Raw genomic sequence first — 20,059 nt, 5'->3', positions numbered from 1 at the left:
TGAGCAGGGTTTCTTTTCTTTTTCGAATTAAATTTTTTTTTTGACGTTTATTTATTTATTTCGAGAGGGGCGGGGGAGAGAGAGAATCCCCAGCAGGCTCCACGCTGTCAGCACAGAGCCCGATGCGGGGCTCAAACTCACGAACCGTGAGATCACGACCTGGGCCAAAATCCAGAGTCGGACGCTTCGCCGACTGAGACGCGGGCGCCCCGTGAGCAGGGTTTCTTTTTCATGTGGCCTCAACAGAGACCCCTTGGTGCTGTTGGGCTGGTAGATGGGCCACTCTGAGGCAGCTTCACTCCCATGTCTGGTCCTCAGCAGAAAAGGCTTGATCGTTGAGCTCAGTTGGAACCACCAGACGTTACACATACAGCCTCACCAGCCTGGCGGCCGCGTGCAGTTGAGCTTTGTAAGTAACGGTTCAGGGTTCGCAACGAGCATGTTCCAAGGGACCCAGCTGGAGGCAGCAAGGCTTCTTACAACCTAAAACCCCCAGAATGTCACTTCCGGCACATTCTGTCGGTCAAGCAAGTCACCGAGACCGGCCCACGTTCAGGGAGGTGCATTAGACTTCACCTCCCGATGGAAAGAGCAGTAAAACGTTTTCAAGCCATATTTCATCTCCCATATTGCAAAAGCGTTAGGAAACACTTGCCGGGCTCACAGTGGGGATTTTTACTCCACACATGTGTGTCGAGCTCCTCGTATGTTCCAGGCACTGTCCTAGGCCCGAGAGAGATGGAGACACGAACAATGCAGAGCATGGTCCCCGCCCTCATGGAGGCTATAGCCTAGAATAAAGTCTAACATAGTTACACGGTGCCTGGCATGTGGTTAAGTGCCCAGGAATGTTGGCTCCTAGTATTATGACTAGCAAACAAGTCACCATTGGATAAAAATGTTGCCATACGTTGGATAAAAATGTTGGATAAAAATGTTGCCACCGTTGGATAAAAATGTTGCCAAACGGTGCCAAACAAGTCACCGTTGGATAAAAATGTTGGGACCAGAGCAAACAATCAACAAAGAGCCTGGCATGTTCAAAAGGGTGACGTCTGAGCCAAGGAGGGGTGGTAATGAACCGGGAGGGGGGAAAGCAAGAGAGTCTTCGTGCAAATGGAAACAGCATGTGTGGCGAGTGCAAACCTCACCCAAGGAGGCTGGACTGGGATGGATTGCCCGAGGCTCGGAACGGGGACTCTCACGCTCGTCCCTCCAGGTCTGCCTTCTGCCGTCCACCTGCCTGGGCTTCATCAACAGCTCCTCTTGCCTCCTTGCTGGCAGCAGCGGAAGGCTCCAGCAGGAGTTTGGTGGTGTGGGAGGGGAGGAGAAAGAGGCCGGTGTATTTATTCCTCTGGCTCCCTCCCTGCTGGGCAAGGAGTGGAAATGACTACTTCCGCAGCCGCTGGCCACATCCCGCGTCAAGCAGCCAGCCCTCTCCTAGGGCTCCGGGTCTCTCCAGGGCCTTCAGTGATGCTTCCTCCTGTGCCTTCCCTCCTGCGATCGATCGGCGGTAGCTGCCCCCTATTGCTAGATCAGGAATACTTCACCCCTGCTGTTTGACTTCCTTACACCCTGCCCACACCTCTGGGGAAAGTCCTTTCCTTGAATTGTCCTCACTCACCCTGTCGAGAGGGCCATCTGTCTCTTACCGGCATCCTGAACGCTAGCCCTATACCACCTAGGATAGCAACCCGGGGGGACTCTCTCTCGGGAACAGTCCCAAGACAGGGATAACCTTCCATGCAGCGGTGTGCTGGTAAATTTGAACAACATGCCCTCCAGAGGAAAGAGCCCTGATTTGTAGCGTTTGTCAAATTCTGAGGTGTAAATACTTTCACCAGGGCTGATTTCAAGCTAGCCTCATGACAGCAGCCAGCTCGCAAAATTCCTACGAGTGCAGCACACGCTGGTGGGAACCAGCTCGAAGGGAGAAGAGATCCCCAGATGGCCCGTGAGCTCCTGCTCTCTTGGAATTTCAAAAGCAGACACCAAGTAAGGATTAGACGTCCAAGAGGTTTATTGGGGGGGAACTCCTGAAAGGCTAAAGGGGGAGGGAGCAGGGGTGGGAGAGCCCTGAGGCCATGCTGCACACACTTCCACCAGAGGACACAACAGCGATCCCACTGGCCCGGAAGTTGAGGCGACCACCTGGCCGCTTTGGGATCCTCTTGCCTCTGACTCAACAGGCAAAGAAGGGAGTCACTGTGCTGGCTGGGTGATTGGTCCTGGCCACCAAGAGGAAACCGATCGGCTACTACACATGAGAAGAAGTAACGACTGTGTCTGGAGTACAGGAGATCCCTTAGGCTGTCTCTTGCCACGTATGACCACGTCCTGTGATTCAAGTCAGCGGGAAACCACAACAACCCAATTCAAGCAGGAATGCTAATGGTCCAGGTTCCAGGTATGAAGGTGTGGGTCACCCCCCAGGCAAAGACCCGTGACCCCGTGAGGTGCTCACTGAGGGCAAGGGGAATATGAAACAGGGAGTGGAAGAAGGCAGTTGTAAATAACCAGGTGACAAGATACAGAAGTGAGAACTATCATTATTATATTTCTTCCCTATTTTGTTATGAATATGTTTGTATACACACGTATGAAGCAAGTATTTGTGTTTTCTTCCTTCTCTTATTCTCTTTCAACCCAAGATGTATTAACGATAATTAACCATACATCGCATTTTCAAGTGTATCAAGGAAAAGAGTGAATATCACCCAAAGACTTTGCAACCTGCGTGGGGAAAGGGTTAGCATAGTGGCAGCTGTATGCAAGACGGTCGTATCATGTCAGGTGGCAATATGACTCTATTATTATAAATGCATGCACGTCTGCTATTATAAACACATATGTTAGTAAATGTACAATATAGCTTACACATACCTCGATATTAAAAGTTGGATCAAAGGAAAAAAACAACCTTGGGCGGGGAGGGGGGGTTGGCTTTGGCCATGGGTATTCAGGCCTCAGCCAAGTGGAAGTGAAAAATGGCCAAGCAACCTTTCTTCTTTTTGGTAGTAATAGGAAATGTAACCTGTAAACTCATGTTCCATAGAAGTGACAGTGAGAATCCTTACTTCTCTTCCCTGAATTCAGAAGTCAGGGAAGGAAGATTTTCTTTCTGAAATCAACTAGCAAATTTGCTGTGTACAGGATGAGGTCCATGGCCCTGAAATCAGGGGCTATCTATAAATAGCAGGACTGGGTGTCTGGGTACCCGTTTCTCCTTCCAAGCAAAATGAACAGCCAGGTGCAATGCTCAAAATGCTGCTCACCGAGAGGATTTCGCTTCATCCCTGTCACTCAGGAATGCCCCAGAGAAGGATGCCACCATTTGTGGGTGGTACCTGCATGTCAAAGAATAACCAAAGAAGACTCAGGAGAATTTAGGGTTCTATACCTTCAGCTTCCTTGAGATCTTCCTGTATATCCCTATTCCAGTTTTCGGAATCCCATTCCTTCCCAACCAATGCCCTCCTGTAACAGAAGACACCTTGCGATACTGTGGACTTGATTTACATTGTAATTCAGCCACTGGCAGGTGGAGAATTGGTTTAGTGTTCAGAAATCTTAGCCCTGTGGCTATAAGAAATAGGGTTTAAGGACAGATAATAGAAATTTTCAGGTTATTTACGCACAACTTGAGCCGGCAACTGGAAACCCCGAGTTCATCCTTTTCTTTGTCCCCTTTCTCATTATACACCTTAGTTTGGCTAAAATGTCCTAAGATATCAAATACATGAACACCCAGAACTTTACCTGTGTAAGTATTTGATTAAGAGTCTACGTTAGTGGGGCGCCTGGGTGGCTCAGTTGCTTGGGTGTCCGACTTCAGCTCAGGTCGTGATCTCACTGCTTGTGAGTTTGAGCCCCGCGTCGGGCTCTGTGCTGACAGCTCGGAGCCTGAGGCCTCCTTCGGATTCTGTGTCTCCCTCTCTCTGCCCTTCCCCTGCTCACGTTCTGTCTCTTTCTCTCAAAAATAAGTAAACGTTAAAAAATAAAAAAAAAAAGAAAGGATTTCGTAGGAAAAGAAAAATTGGTGTCGAAATCTCATAATGCTGGTCTGGCACATATAACGAGGGCTGTGCCTGCAGCAGCATTTCTGACAGTGGCTGGAGGGTGAATAGACGGGGACCGTCCACCCCAGCCTGCGGAACCAGGTACTGCATCACGGTCCCAAGCCCGACCTTGGACAGCGGTGTGGCTCACCTTAAACCAAGCCATCCCCCCCCTCCCCCCACCGCCCTGCAACCTGATACCTTGGAGCCACACAAGCTGGGATAAAGCCCACTCAGCTACTGTTTTCTTGCTCTTTGGCTGTGGGTGAGTGACTTAACATCTGGGCACCTCTGCTGTGCCCTCCTCGGGGCACCGATATTGTGTCCTCCTCAGGATATCGTATCTGGAGGCACGTGACGTCCACCCGCCCCTTATTGGGGATGTTAAATGTGATCATTTGGTCAAGGTTGTCTGATTTCTCTGCTGTATAATTGCTGTCGTTTCCTTTATAACTAATAAGTAGTCTGTGTGGAGACACTTTAGAACTATGCAAATGAGGGTGCCTGGGTGGCTCAGTCGGTTGAGCATCTGACCCTTGATTTCGGCTCAGGTCGTGATCTGACGGTTCATGAGTTCAAGCCCCATATCTGCTTCTGCACTCTCTCTCTCTCTCTCTCTCAAAATTAAATAAATAAACATTAAAAAAAAATAACATTATTTAAAAAAAGAACCATGCAAATATACTGCCCCTCATCAAAAATCCCCGCCCCGAGAGTTAGCACCTGTTGGAGGTTCTTGTTCTTCTCTGTGATGGTTGCACAGCAATTTTCCAACCCCAGATCTGCCTCCACATTTACCTACTGGCTTTTCCCCTCAAGCAGAGCCCTACCCGCTCACCGATTTACTTATTATTGATACGGAATTGTGAATTCCTGTTTTCTTCTTTCAATGTGTATCTTTGATTTTGATCTATGATCTACATGGACCCCTGTGACTCCATTACCCATTCAATAATAATAATATAATAAAAATAATATTTGAGGACCTAGTGTACAGTGACTCCCTGTGACCCCCATGGAGTCATGCTTTCCTGTAACCCTTGGAGCTAAGATGATTTAATTTCCTCCTGTAGATCTAACTCTGCCCTAGACTCTGGCACAACTAGAGAGACCCCAAGCTCTCCAGCCTAAGTTTCAAATAAAAGCATGTTAACCTCGAAGTCCCGATTATGATGGCCCTAGCACGCGCTCCCCACTGACAGAACCTTGGCGCTTGTCCATCCCGTCCCCGAAGCCTACGTCAGTTGATGATGAGGTGCCTGAAGCGGTGTCTTGTGTGGTCATCCACAGACTGTGGTGTTCTTCCCTTGTAACCCCTCCGTGAGATCCTTGGTCTCTGGGACTCCTCACTTCCATGACTGAAGATGTCCCCTGGGAACGGGCCACCCAGTGAGGCCAATGTGTATCTCTCCAAGGACTCCCGAAGCTGCAAGACCCTTGACGTACACCTGCTCGTGGCTGGTCTCGTGTCGATGGGCTCAGACAGAGCCATACAGTCCAATGAGGCTGTGAGACCCAGGAGATCTAGAATCAGCAGTGCCTATTACAGCAATTAATTCCTGTCCCACTCGATGTTGATGCCTCTGGTGCTAGCTAGTCTCTGCCCTGAATCCCACTTCCCCACGCGTGGGTCCGGACCCGAACTGTGGTTACCAGGCCCCCATCTGCATGGTGCTGTACTTACGACTGGACTTCCCCTTCTGCATGTCGAATCTGCATGAGGCTGGAACTCAGTTCCACCTTTGTCCAGCCTGACCAGTGTTTCAGGACTTTGTGTTTAAGGCGTGACCACGGGTTCTTTTTCACACTGAAATCAAACATGAGGAAATGCGAAAACCTGAGTTTCAAATTGTGTCTTCATGTTTAAGGAATAAACACTTGTTGAACACTTCCGAGCCCTCGCAATCGTTACCTACCTTGGCAAAGAACAATCACACACACACACACACACACACACACACACACACACACACACTGATGTTCCCTGTATCACTGTGGTCATTTGAAAATTTGGAAGCAAATTGGGTGTCCATTTGGACACCTCTCCTGTTTCTTTGGACAGGGAAATACGTAAAGTATGACACCACAGTGCAGCAGCTAAAAAGAGTAAAATAGGCTTGGAAAGATGTTCATGGCATTTTGTTTAAAGGAAAAAGGATAAATGTGATCCCATTTTTGGAGAGAAACTCAACAAAACTAAAGCTGGTTCTTTAAACATTTGACAAAATCAATAAGCTTCTAATCAGACTAAGAAAAAGATAGAGGATTCAAATTACTAATCCCAGAAATGAAAGATGAGACATCACTACAAACTCCATCAACATGAAAAGAAAACTAGGGGAATATTCGGAACAATACTAGGCCCACAAATTTGATAACCTACGGACCAATTCCTTCAAACACACAATCTGTCAAACCTCACACAAGAAGAAACAGACAACGTGAACAGGTTTATATCTAATAAGAAACTGAATCCATAATTAATAACTTTCCAAAACAGAAATCCCCAGGCCCAGATGGGTCCATGGGTGAATTCTACCAAACCTTTAGAGAAGAAATTGTATCAATTCTCTACATCTCATTCAGAAGTTAGAAGCAGAAGGAATATTCTTAACTCATTCTGGGAAGCCAGTATTAACCTAATATAATTGATCGCAAGAATAAAAAATGTATACGTAAATTTGGTTTCATCAAAATTAAAAACTTTCGTGTGTCAAAGGACACTATCAACACATTTAAAAAGTACTCACAAAATGGGAAAAGTTATTTGCAAATCATATATCTGATAAGACTCTAGTATCCAGAATATTTAAATAATGCTTGCAATTTAATAATTAAAAGCCAAATAACCCAAATTTTAAAACCATTCTCATATTTCTGGGATAAACACCACTTGGTCATGATGTATTATCCTTTTAAAATACAAAGGTTCGAGGGCACCTGGGGGCTCAGTTGGTTAAGTGTCCGACTCTTGGTTTCGGCTCAGGTCATGATCTCACGGTTCATGGGATCGAGCCCGGAGTCAGGCTCTGTGCTGCCAGCATGGAGCCTGCTTAGGATTCTCTCTCTCCCTCTCTCTCTCTCTCTCTCTCTCTCTCTCTCTCTGCCCTTCCCCACTCACGCATGTCCACGCTTTCTCTCTCAAAATAAATAAATATTTTTTTAAGGCAAAGGTCCTGTTTTTTAATGTTTATTTATTTATTTTTGACAGAGATAGAAAGAAAGAGAGTGCACACACAAGCAGGGGAGGGGCAGAGAGAGACACAGACAGAGAATCCGAAGCAGGCTGCGGGCTCTGAGCTGTCAGCACACAGCCAGACACAGGGCTCGAACTCACGAACTGCGAGATCATGACCTGAGCCGCAGTCGAATGTTCAACTGACTGAGCCACCCAGGCGCCCCCCAAAAGGCAAAAGTTCTGAATGGATACTTCTCGACGAGACACCCACCTGACCAATGAGCTCACGAAAAGATACTTAACCTTGTTACCCATTTCGGAAACATAAATCAAAATCATAGTGAGCTACCATGTCATACCGTATAATTAAAAAATAGAAAACTCGCCAGTGTCGGTGAAGATATGGAGAAACTGGTACCCTCACGCATTACTGGTGGGACAGTAAAATGGTGCAGCTCTGTGGAAAACAGGCCGGCAGGTCCTCAAAAAGTTAAACATAGGAGTCACCCTACAACCCATCAATTCCACTCTTGGGTAGAAACCCGAGAGAGCTGAAAATATATGTCCACGCAAAAAACCTGTGCGTGACTGTTCAGAGCGACATTGTTCATCATAGCCAAAAAGTGGAAACAACCCAAATGTCCTCCAGCTGATGGATGGGCCAAGGAAATGTGGTTTATCCACACAAGGGGATAGTATTCAACCATGAAATTGAGTGAAGTAGTGATACATGCCACGATGTGGATGAACCTTCAAAACATTATACTAAGTGGAAGAGGTCAGTCACCAAAGGTCACATATTGTATGATTCCACTTAGACAAAACGTCCAGAACAGACAAAACCATAAAGACAGAAAGTAGATCAGTGGTTTGCCAGGGGATGGAGAGACATGGGGAACCGGACTGACCTCTAACAAGTGTGAGATTTCTTTTGAGGGCACTGAAAATGTTCCCGAATTGGAGAGCAATGATGGCTCATAAATATTGTGAAATATGCCGGAAACGACTGAATCCTGCCATTTAAAATGGCAAATCTTGGGGCGCCTGGGTGGCTTGGTCGGTTAAGCGTCCGACTTCGGCTCAGGTCATGATCTCACGGTCTGTGAGTTCGAGCCCCGCGTCGGGCTCTGTGCTGACAGCCCAGAGCCTGGAGCCTGTTTCAGATTCTGTGTCTCCCTCTCTCTGCTCCTCCCCTGTTCATGCTCTGTCTCTCTCTGCCTCAAAAATAAATAAACGTTAAAAAAAAATTAAAATAAAATAAAATAAAATGGCAAATCTTATGTTACGTGAATTTCACCTCAACTTAAAATCATCATCGTCGTCATCATACGTAACTGGTACATTAATAAAATGTAATTTCAGCTAACATACAAATGCAGCTTTTTAAAAACGTACCCTTTAGGATCCCTTCCCACTCCAAAATTACCTGACTCTATTCTCAGTGGGATCCGGGGGCTCAGGTGACTCCTGCATTGTCGACCCCACCTGCCTTTGGAGACACGCTGGGTGACCAGTGATGGGGCCAGGTTGTGACGTGAGGTCTTGGGTGGGGATAGGGAAGTTGGGGGTGGGTCAAGCGGGAAGCCAGGAGGTGGGAGAGGAGGGATTAGTCAAGGCTCCCTGTCTCCCTCTGAGACAGCGTACTACAGTTTTCTCCGACCTTCCTCTAGCTTCTGGCTGTTTCAGTTTCTTGGAGCACAACGTGCAACAGGGAAACATCATTTCTGCCTCAAGACACACAGGAGGTGTAGATATAGGTGAGTTCCTTTATGTGTGTAACTTGTGTTTTCCTCTAATGTTAATAGCTTGTACCATGGGTTCTTCAACTCCCTGTGGGCATCAGAACCAACTGGAGAGCTGGTAAATATGGAGAGTCCCAAGCCCTCATGGGGATTCCCCCAAATCTGCATCGCTAAGGTCAGGCATTGTTATTATTAGTCGTTGGATAATTTAAATCTGGGTTTCTCGATCCAGGTTATATGGCGGACAGGAAAAGCTACATTTGCTCTCTTGGAGCTGAGGTGGGCAAGCAGAGACAGGGAGGGAGAGCAGTGACAGGCAAAAGGGAATCGGGCTCCTAGAAAGGAATTCGGAGAGTTACTTGGTGTCATTCTCCCTTGTGTCCCCAAGACCTCCCAAGCCCAGCCCAGAAGCTTTTGAGTAAATGAATGAATAACCAACAGAAAAGTGGAATCGCTTTTATAGACGTCCAATACCCCTTTAATTTCTGATTTGGTGAGAGTTGGCATCATGAGTGGGTATTGAGCTTTGTCAAATACTTTTCTGCGTTGATCAAACAGTGTCATGTGGTCTTTGTCTTTATTCTGTTAATGCAAGGATTTAAATGGCTTGGTTCTTCAAACATTAAGCCATTCTCATATTTCTGGGGTAAACACCGCTTGGTCACGACGTATCGTCCTTTTAAATTATTGCCGATTTGATGTGCTAATACTTGGATAAGGATTTTTGTGTCTGCGTTCATGAGGGATATGGGTCTGTAGTTTTTTTTATTGTGCTGGTTTTGTCTGGTTTTGGTATCAGGGTGACGGTGGCCTCATGAAACGATCTGAGCGATATTCCATCCTGTATCTCACTCAGGTCGTTTGTCTAGGATTGGTGTTATCTCTTCCTTAAATGTTTGACAGAACGTATGAGAAAAAATCATGTAGTTCTGGAGTTTTCTTTCTGGGAAGGTTTTTTTTTTTAATAGTTAATGAACTTTGTCTCATAAAGGTAGGACTTTTCAGATTTGCCGTATCACTTCATGCCAGCTTTGGTAGGTGGAATTTTTAAAGAAATGTGTCCATTTTATGTAACTTGTTGAATCTGGCATAAAATTGATCATAATAGTTCTTTGTCATTTATTCTTTTTGTTTTTTTTTCTTTGTTAGTCATTTAAAGTTGGTAAGATCTGTCTGTACAGCAATAATCTGCAGCAATAACCATTCTTTCAAATCTGCTATTCAGAATTTGTGTCCTCTTTCTTTCTGCTCTCAATGTAGCTAGAATTTTATTATATTTCAAAAAAAAATTTTCAAGCAACCACCTTTGGTTTTGCACATTTTCTCTCTTCTTACTCTCTATTTCTTTATTTCTTCTTTTATCTTTATTTCCTTTCTTCTACTTTCTTTGGGTTTTAATTTGCTCTTTTTTTCCGCCCCGCTTCTGAATCATTGATTTCAGAGCCTTAATTTTAAGCCTCTTTTCTTTCTACCCTAAGCTTTGAAAGGTATAAATTTGTCTCCAAGTATGCTTCAGTTGTGTGCCATGAGTTTTAACATGTGCCATTTATTCTTATTATTCAGTTCCAAATATTTCACAGTTTGCCTGTGAATTCTTCTTTGACTCAGACTCTTTAGAAGCATATTGCTTTAGGGGGCACCTGGGTGTCTCCGTCCTTTAAGCGTCTGACTTCAGCTCAGGTCATGATCTCACGGTTCATGAGTTTGAGCCGCACGTCAGCCTCTGTGCTGACAGCTCAAAGCCTGGAGCCTGCTTCGCATCCTGTGTCTCCCTCTCTCTCTCTTCCCTCCCCCTGCCCCGTCTCCTTATCTCAAAAATAAATAAAAACATTAAAACAATTTAAAAAAAAAGAAGTATGTTGTTTTACTTCCAAATTATTTTGGCTCTTCCAGATATCTTATGGTTATTGGTTTCTACTTCCTTTTGGTTCTTTCATAGATTTTTTTTTTTCTCCTTCTCTGCTGGGATTTACCTGTCCATTCATTAGGGATATATTTCCCTGTAGTCTGGGGCACAGTGAAAAGAGTTGCATTCCCATGCATATCTGTAGATTCTAATATCTGGGGCATCTCAGGGTCAGTTTCTTATCTTTTTTTTATACATTTATTTTCTTTTGGGGAGAGCGCAAACAGGGGAGGGACACAGAGAGGGGGACAGAGGATCCGAAGCGGGCTCTACGCTGACAGCAGCGAGCCTGATGCGGGGTTTGAACCCACAAACCGCGAGATCATGACCTGAGCTGAAGTCAAATGCTCAACCGACTGAGCCACCGAGGCGCCATGTTTTTGAGGAGGGGCCACGTTCTGCTTTTGCTCCCTATGCTGCACAGGTGGTATTGTAGCCTCATCATCGTGGACGTTATGCTGTGCAGACCGGATTCTGTTTCATTCTTCTGAAACGTTTTGATTGTTTTATATGTTGTTGGTTTCCGCACGTAATCAACGTGGCCGGCTCACATTCTAAACTCGGCCTCCCCCGACGTGGGCAGTCAGTCCATTTCAGTTCGGTGCCTCCGGTTTTCCCAGGGGACATTCCTGGTTCAGAGGTCAGCTAGAGAGTGAGGACAGCCTCTCTGTGATGTCCCCTCACCTCCTCTCCAGTGGCTGCGGTTGTCCTAAACTCAGCCCTCCGGTTTTTCAAGACCAAAAAATGGTGACTTTGCTACTGGAATTTCAGCTGCCCCTCATGACCGGGTCCTGCCCCGAGGCCAGAGCCATAAAAGTAGGACTCCCACCATTCAGCCGTTCTCCTTTTTCAGATGCCCAGTCCCTTCCAATATTTACCATCTTTTGGTAGCTCAGCAGTGCCCGCAGGCAGGTTTCTGGGTTCGGTTTTCGTTTTTGTTCCAGGGTTTGTACCTAGTTCACCGGAGCTTACTCAGCCTTTACCGAGAAGTGAAACCCCCTTAGCGTTATTTTCTCCATAGCAAATAATTCAGTACTTGGTAACCCGGCAGAACAGGAACTGGAAAGTTCTCTTACCAACCCACTCAAGCTGCACTACTCAGGACCACAGACCAGGAAAAGACTAGGTGAGGCGGGAGATATCGACATCGAGTACTTTGGTCACCGGCTTCCTGTCATCCCAGACCAGCCCGAGGACTTCTTTTATTCCGGAGAGTTGAGCAGAAAATGCGAACTCCACTACAAGGAGAGACGTGTGACTATTCTGCTCCGGTGATTCCACGCAAATCATCAGCGCAGGAAGCCACCCCATCTCTCCGGTGCTTTCTTCGGTGGTCACAAGAGATGTGACAACACCGAGAGTGTGTAAAGCCACTTGTGTTTACTAAATTAAAAGAGGGACAAGGTACCTGCGTCCTTTGTCGGGAGAAGCCATTTCATTTTGAGAAATTTCCAACCATGCAGCTGGGGCGCTGATGTTAAGAAGATGGGTCGGCCTCCACTGGGACTGGGTCAGGGGAAGACAAGAGCCAAGCAGCAGACTTGGGGATCCCCTATACGACGTAAGGGGTGCGTACAAGGCTCCCGTCCCAAACTACCTGCACGTCCAACTAGTCACACGACAGGAGGTCCCAGACCTTTGTACGATTTCTAATGTCATTCTGAACTAGAAGCCTCTTGCAGACAGAGACTATTTATTAGTCGTGTTTCCACCCAAGAATCCAGCATCTGTCACAGGGTCTGCCTTATGTCACAGGTCATCAGGTACTGTTGTATTGAATCAGATGTAAGCTCCTACTTTCTAAATGTCAAAAAAATGCAAAGACCCGGACAGAATGAAAAGCTAAAAAGCACAGTGGGTTGGGGCGCCTGGGTGGCTCTGTTGGTTAGGCTTCCAACTCTCGATTTCGGTCCAGGTCGTGATCTCACCATTCGTGAGACTGAGCCCCACATCGGGCTCTGCACTGACAGGGTGGAGCCTGCTTGGGATTCTCTCTCTCCCTCTCTCTCTTTCTCTTTCTCTCTCTCAAAATAAATAAACTTTATTTTTCTACTTTTAGTGTTTATTTATGTGTCAGAGAGCACAAGCTGGGAAGGGGCAGAGAGAGAGGGGGGACGCAGGATCCGAAGCGGGCTCTGAGCTGCCAGCACAGAGACTGACGTGGGGCTCAAACTCACAACCCACGAGATCGCGACCTGAGCTGACGTCAGACAATCAACCCACTGAGTCACCCAGGCCCCCCTAAATAAATAAACTTCAAAGCAAAAGCGAAAAAGAAAAGGCACCATGGGTTGACAAGACTAAGAAGTGCTCTTAAAATCCGTAAGAAAACAGTATTAAAAATAGGACACGTTCGGGGCGCCTGGGTGGCTCAGTCGGTTAAGCGTCCGACTTCGCTCAGGTCACGATCTCACAGTCTGTGAGTTCGAGCCCCGTGTCGGGCTCTGGGCTGATGGCTCAGAGCCTGGAGCCTGCTTCCGATTCTGTGTCTCCCTCTCTCTCTGCCCCTCCCCCGTTCATGCTCTGTCTCTCTCTGTCTCAAAAATAAATAAACGTTAAAAAAAAAAAAAAAAAAAGTCTTTGTCAGACAATTCCAACATCTGTGTCATATCAGTGTTGACATCTATAAAAAAAAAAAAAAAAAATAGGACACGTTGGAGACCCCCTTTGTTATTCCTCCCGCCCCTAACTAGGTAAGTGAGACACTTGGGCTACCTTTCCAATTCTCCTTCTCCAAATACAAGGCAGGAGAGCCTAGGTCTGGCTCCCGGCTTGGCCCTCCTCCCTGCTCCCTGGCTCTATTAACACTGGGAAGGCCATTTCACCAGTCGGAGCCTCAGTGTCTCTGACGGCCTTGCAGACAGTCACGGCACGGAGGGAGCAGACGAGTAGCCTGTGACAGCGCGGTGCCTGGCACCTAGTAGGTGACGAGGGGGCCCCTACGTGGCGCAGGCAGCCGCTTCACCAAGTCTCCCGTCTTCCTCCCCAAAGCTTCACTCACCTCTTTCAACGAGAGTTCTGGCGCTTCCGTCACGTTCCCTTTCCTCTCCTCGGCCTTCTAGTCTCCCCGTTTCCAAAACCTCACCAGCGCCGAGGATTGAATCAACGTGACTCCGTGCGGTTTTCTTAGCGACTTCCCTCCTACCGGATACTTAGGTTGCTTCCGCTTGTTTGCCTCTGTAGGAAGTTCTGTAAACCAGACTCCTGCGTGAGGCGGCTTTCTGCTCTGAGAGTTAATCCTCCGCGTCCGCCAGCCTGACGCCGCCATCTTGGACAAAGCCACCACGGTGACCACTCCGTGACCTGGAGCCTTCTTGAGCACAGTCCCCCCCCCCCCCAAGCCCCCCCCCACACACCCCCACCACCACCATTCTTTCTTTTTTGGTCCAACCACGGGCATGATAAAGAACCCGTAAGTACACACTTGGGGCATGGCGGCCTTGACCTGCTCTGGAGACAAGACTGTGACACACAGCTACTCTCAAACATTTCCTCCTGAGAGTCTCCCAGGATGTACTCCCCAGCCTCTAGGGCTATAAGATCAGGTCTTATGGGAGATGGGGTGCAGAGATCTATTTGACTCGCAGCCATCCAAGACAGACTTCTATCCATAAGATCCTTTACTAAACCATTTCTTGGCAAATTGGACCAGTCAGCTTTTTTTTTTTTTTTTTTTTTTTTTGCCTCATGGCTCCTTTGGTCCTCGGAGGTCACTCTGCATATATTTCTTCCACAGAACATCTGTGTTAGTGACGATTTGGTCTCCCAGAGTCTCAGTGTTCATCGTAGTCTTGAGATTATTTCCTACCTGAGTTCACATGGGAGATGTTTGCTCCTTTCTTTTTGGACCTGTTCCAAGAGAAAGCAAGCTTCCTGAAACAATCCTGCCGTCAGGATTTATGGAAGGAAGGAGAGGAGGGGGAAGAAAGAAAGAAAGAAAGAAAGAAAGAAAGAAAGAAAGAAAGAGGGAGAGAGGGAGGGAGGGAGGGAGGGATAGGGGGAGAGACAGAGTGAGGAAGGCAGGCAGGCAGAGTCAATGCTCACTTAGACACTTGGTAAATAGACGAAGGAACAATGTGGGGATCCTTAGCCCTGTTTTATAGATGAGGACCTTAGGGTCAGGAAGGTTAGACAGCTTGCCCAGAAATACAGTAATGGGGCCCAAATTTGAATCTGGTTCCGCTGCTCTTTCTCATACACGTACTGGGAGACTGGTCTAGCTTAGTGCTACTCCAATGCCAGGCTTCAAGAGAAAGTGGGCTTGTGACAGAGTAAATGAACGTGAATGAATGCACCACTTCCCCCATCAAGAGAGCCTGGCTAAGAAAAAAAATGCCCACCAAACTATCCAGTTTGCTTAGTGGCTTCATGTTTCGGCAAAAGTTCTTAGTCTCATTACAAATAGTTCATGACGGGCGGCTGGACCATGGACCACACTTTTTCTTTTTTATGTTTTATTTATTTTTGAGAGAGAGAGAGAGAGAGAGACAGAGCATGAGGGGGGGAGGAGCAGAGAGAGAGGGAGACACAGAATCCGAAGCAGGCTCCAGGCTCCGAGCTGTCAGCACAGAGCCCGACGTGGGGCTCAAACTCGTGAACCAGGAGATCATCACCCGAGCTGAAGTCAGAGGCTCAATTGACTGAGCCACCCAGGCGCCCCTGGACCACACTTTCTTATAACGTGGGTCCTATCGATCCTCGCCTAACCGTGTGGCTTGAAACTCCCCATCTCTTTCATTTCAGATGCTCTCCATGTCTAGATGGAGCCCTCAGGCATCCCAGAGTCCACCACTCCTTTTGACTATGACGATCAGAGCTTTCTGTGTGAGAGCAAGAACTTCGCCTTTGCCACCCTCAGCACCACCATCCTGTACTTCCTGGTGTTTCTCCTCAGCCTGGTGGGCAACAGCCTGGTGTTGTGGGTCCTGGTGAAGTTCGAGAGCCTGGAGTCCCTCACCAACGTCTTTATCCTCAACCTGTGCCTCTCAGACGTGGCCTTCTCCTGCTTGTTGCCGGTGTGGATCCTGGGGTACCACTGGGGCTGGGTGCTGGGGGACTTCCTCTGCAAGCTCCTCAACATGATCTTCTCCATCAGCCTCTACAGCAGCATCTTCTTCTTGACCATCATGACCATCCACCGCTACGTGTCGGTGGTGAGGCCCCTCTCGTCCATGCGCGTCCACACCCTCCAGTGCCGCGTGCTGGTGACCGCGGCCGTGTGGGCGACCAGCATCCTGTCCTCAATCATCGATGCCATCTTCCACAAGGTGTTTCCTCCGGACTGCAACTATTCGGAAGTCAGATGGTTCATAGCCTCGGTCTACCAGCACAACATCATCTTCCTGCTCTCCGTCGGGATCATCCTGTTCTGCTACGTGGAGATTCTCAGGACCCTGTTCCGCTCGCGGTCCAAACGGCACCACCGGACGGTCCGGCTCATCTTCACCATCGTGGTGGTGTACTTCCTCAGCTGGGCTCCCTACAACCTGATCCTGTTTCTACAGACACTGCTGAAACTCAGGGTCATCCAGAGCTGCGAGTTCATCCAGCAGCTGGATTACGCCTTGCTCATCTGCCGCAACGTCGCCTTCTCCCACTGCTGCTTCAACCCGGTGCTCTACGTCTTTGTCGGGGTCAAGTTCCGCAGGCATCTCAAAAGTCTGCTCCGGCACTTCTGGCTCTGTCGGCAGCAGGCGTCCAGCATCCCCCCTCACACCCTGGGCACCTTCAACTATGAGGGCGCCTCCTTCTTTTGAAAGGGAGTTCGGTGGTGCAGGAAGGAGCACCGTGGAGGGCACCGTGGGGAATGCCAAGGCCATGGGGTTGGGGCCAAAGCAGTACCTTTCCACCAGCAGGTCCCACTTGTCGCCCCTTCTGCAGAAAGTGGCTCCCAGCTGGAAATGTTATACTGCCATCCACAAAAACAAGCCTTGAATTCTGACTTCATCACTCTTGCTTTTATTAATTCATTCGCTTAGACATCGCTTCGTTCAGAAGGCTCTGAGACTTGGAAGGAGTCCCAGAAAGGAGGATCTTCCAAGACTTCATGAGGGTCCGAGACTCAGTCCTTTCCAGCAGGTGCTACTGGCCTAATTCTTAAAACTGGACCTTCAGTCTTCCCCAGCCAAGTAAAACGCCTCCAAGCCTGGCCACCCAAGTGCAAATACGTCATGGAACCTGTAGCCAGAGGTGAAGAGGAGAAGGCTTCACATGCTCTCTAAGCTCCAGCCGAGGGCTGTTATTAGTAGCTACTTTATTCAACAAGCATATATTCCGTGCTTCCCGTGCACAAAGTCCCACTCTGGGGACTGTGGAAGACTCTGGAATTCAAGGAGTTACAGCTGAATGTACCTAACTGGGGTGCACGTGAGAATCACCTGGGGAGCTTTTCCAAAGGCCCCGCTCCAGAACTAAATCAGGTTCACAGATCGGGACCAGGTTTGTTGTATGGAAAGGTTAGAAGGTGGCTTTCATGTACGTCCTTGGGATGTGAAGCTATGGGACAGTGTAGGAGGCAGGCATGTGTGCTGCTAACCAAAAAGCAAGGTCAAGTGACAGCCATTGCCACAGAGACGAATAAGCGTGGTGCTCTGAGAGTGTAGACTAGGGAAGAAAGGTTAATATCTGTAAACTAGCTTCCTGGGGCAAGAGGCACGTGCCCCCCAGGCATGGCCCCCCAAAATACATACATTGGAAGAATAGTGACACCTGTCATTCTTTGCTCCCACTCATACACAGTGATGGAACACCAGGGCCCATGCCTAGCAGGTCGGAAGACCAGGGTCCTGCCCGCAGGAAGCTTGGGAAAGTTCCTTGGTGCCAACTTGCAGGGGCCCGGAAAGACTCGCTGAGGTGTCGGGGCTCTATCTGCAAGAGATGAGGAGCCGCTGAGGGTCTTGAAGCACCCCGGTGTCCATTCAGAGCACACTGGGTGGGGAAAGAGATGCACCGCAGAAGGATGCTGAGGAAGCGAGGTCATCTGGGGGTGGAACCACGGACACGCAGCCACTGTGGGCAAGAACGACTCTGAGGGAATGGGGAAAAGGCAGAGTCAGCAGGACTGGGCCGTGGGGGTGGAGGGAGGGGAAGCACAAGACTCAAAGATGACTCAGTTTTGGAACGGGCGTGGCCAGGGAAAGTGGGTGCCACCCACCAGGCAGGTGGAGAACATTCCCGGTGACAGTGATGAATCTGAAGGGTCAGCTCAATATCCATCCTGAGAGCAGGAGGTGTTGCAGGAATCTTCACCCTGGGTGCCTTGGCCAAGGTGGGTGTTTGCTTATCTGGACCTTTGGAGCTGGGCTCTTGGCATTCGGAGGGAGGCAGTGGTATCTCGTCATCTTTATATCCTGCAAGTAAATGCTTCATGCAGAAGGTGGCACTTACTCCATTCGTTCCTTCCCGCAAAGAATCATGGGCCGAATATGCAGGGGCCAGCTCATGTGAAAGGAGCTGGAGCTATGATATGCAACACGTCTCCCATCTAGCTGCGGGTTTTCAGCATCCAGATTGCACTCTGACTATGCTTATTTTAGGATGTGCTCACGTTGGCCCTGCAGACGGTCTCACCCGGCAGTCACCGAGGACTGAGCAGAGCCAACCCCTCCAAAACCAGCCGGCACAGCCGTCCGGTCAGGCAGGGGCCAGACCGTCTCACCAGCAGCCCGCCTCTGCACAGTTATCAAACGCATTGAGTCTCAGACCCTCATGAAGGGATAAAGCTCTCATGGACTTGCCAGCCAATAGGTGGGGACATCACTCACCACGGACAGAAGAAACAGCAAAAGGAAAGAGGCAATGAGGTAGTCGTGGCTCAGAGTTAAGCCTTCAGGCTTCTGATCTGGGTAGTCGTTCAGCACCCCCTTCAAACTAATATTACTAAAGTTTTGTTTGACTTTTATTCAGAGGGCAGGCTGAGCCCTGGGAGGAGAAGGGGAGACGATTCCAGCTCGCAACCCCCAAAACCAACGCAGTGTGGTCTTAACGCCACTCTTCCTGGAAGGCAGGTTGGGAGGGGGGTCGTCACTACAGAGGCTCGCCTCGTTTGCTCCTCACCCATCCCATCCCTTCACCTCCAAAGATGTTCATCTAAGCATTTCTTCCGACACATTCAGCCGTACCCCTGAGAGCACTTCGCTAAGTGGGAAGACGCCCTATCAGAAAAGGACCCGACAGGCAGCACTGCTGAAAAAAATCAGCCAGAGCACTGCACACTAGTGGCCACCTTGACCACACACTGTGTTGACCACAACCTCCTGCTGTCCCCTCCCTCCGCCCACTGAACCACAGCTGCACTCTTGTGGGCCTGTCCCACGAGAGTCAATAAAAGTTGCCCTGGACACAGGGCTGCGGACCTTCTGCTGCTCCGGGAACACAAAAAATCCACGGTAGTTCCTAGGGAAGATGTCTTCACAGCATTCCCACCACCCCACTCTCTTGGACAAAACCCGGAAGGGAGGAGCCTTGCTGGTCTCTGAATAGGAACTCCAAGCCCAGGGCAGCCCCAGACCTCAGATGACCCCAGCCAGAATGGAAGTTCCTCAAGGGCACAAGCCACGTGTGGCCGATCTAGAACCTCCCTCAACGCCCGGCAATGTTTGTGGTTGGTTGAGTAAGTGAATAGGAGACCATCTTTCTGGCTTTTTCCTACTTCTGTTTTTTCTTTCCACACTTGCTTACATTATACCTTCTGGTCAACACCAGGCACTGCCCAATGGCGTCCCATGAACTCTCCCCTATGGCCCATCAGCCCACACACCGCCTGGTTTGCTGAACTCCTGACAGCTTTCATTTGTAAAGCCTCCCTGTGACGGGACAAAGAGGCCCATGAGTCTGGAAAATCCAGGAGAACAGATCCCAAAGTAGATTGTCTGAGAAGGCCCTTGGGATGTGAGCCTTGGACCCAAACCCCAAATCTAAGGTCCTTTACTGAATCACTGTGACCATGGGCCTCCCAGACTCTCCGCGTCCTCATCTGTAAAACTGTATAAATGCCAAAAGCACAAAGACAGACTCTATTCACACAATGAAGATACACATGAGATCATGTGTGTAAAAGTACTTGCTTTGCCAGTGATTCAGCCCCAAATAGGAATTATGACTGTAATAATCTCATAAAGACAGAAAGCATCATTGTATCATACGCACAAATAAAAGAGTAGCGTGTATGGACTCA

General features: G+C 48.5%; 1 protein-coding gene across 4 annotated transcripts in view; it reads left to right on the top strand.

Moving 5' to 3' along the window:
- The window catches only part of XCR1 (X-C motif chemokine receptor 1), a 38,887-nt gene extending 18,828 nt beyond the window's left edge, over positions 1-20,059 (top strand). For 2 of the 4 annotated variants that reach the window (XM_042929084.1, XM_042929083.1), the window contains 2 exons: positions 8,907-8,993; positions 15,628-20,059. In XM_042929084.1, coding sequence (XP_042785018.1) covers positions 15,645-16,640 — 996 coding nt within the window. In that variant the 5' untranslated portion in view covers positions 8,907-8,993; positions 15,628-15,644 and the 3' untranslated portion in view covers positions 16,641-20,059. Of the gene's footprint in view, positions 1-8,906; positions 8,994-14,235; positions 14,297-15,627 lie in introns of those variants that run through there. The other 2 variants (XM_042929086.1, XM_042929085.1) reach the window with 2 other exon arrangements.

This window comes from Panthera leo, chromosome A2, assembly GCF_018350215.1.
Source record: "Panthera leo isolate Ple1 chromosome A2, P.leo_Ple1_pat1.1, whole genome shotgun sequence".
NCBI classification, from domain to species: Eukaryota; Metazoa; Chordata; class Mammalia; order Carnivora; family Felidae; genus Panthera; species Panthera leo.
Note: the sequence above shows the minus strand (reverse complement) of the source record. Positions and strands in the feature narration are given on the sequence as shown.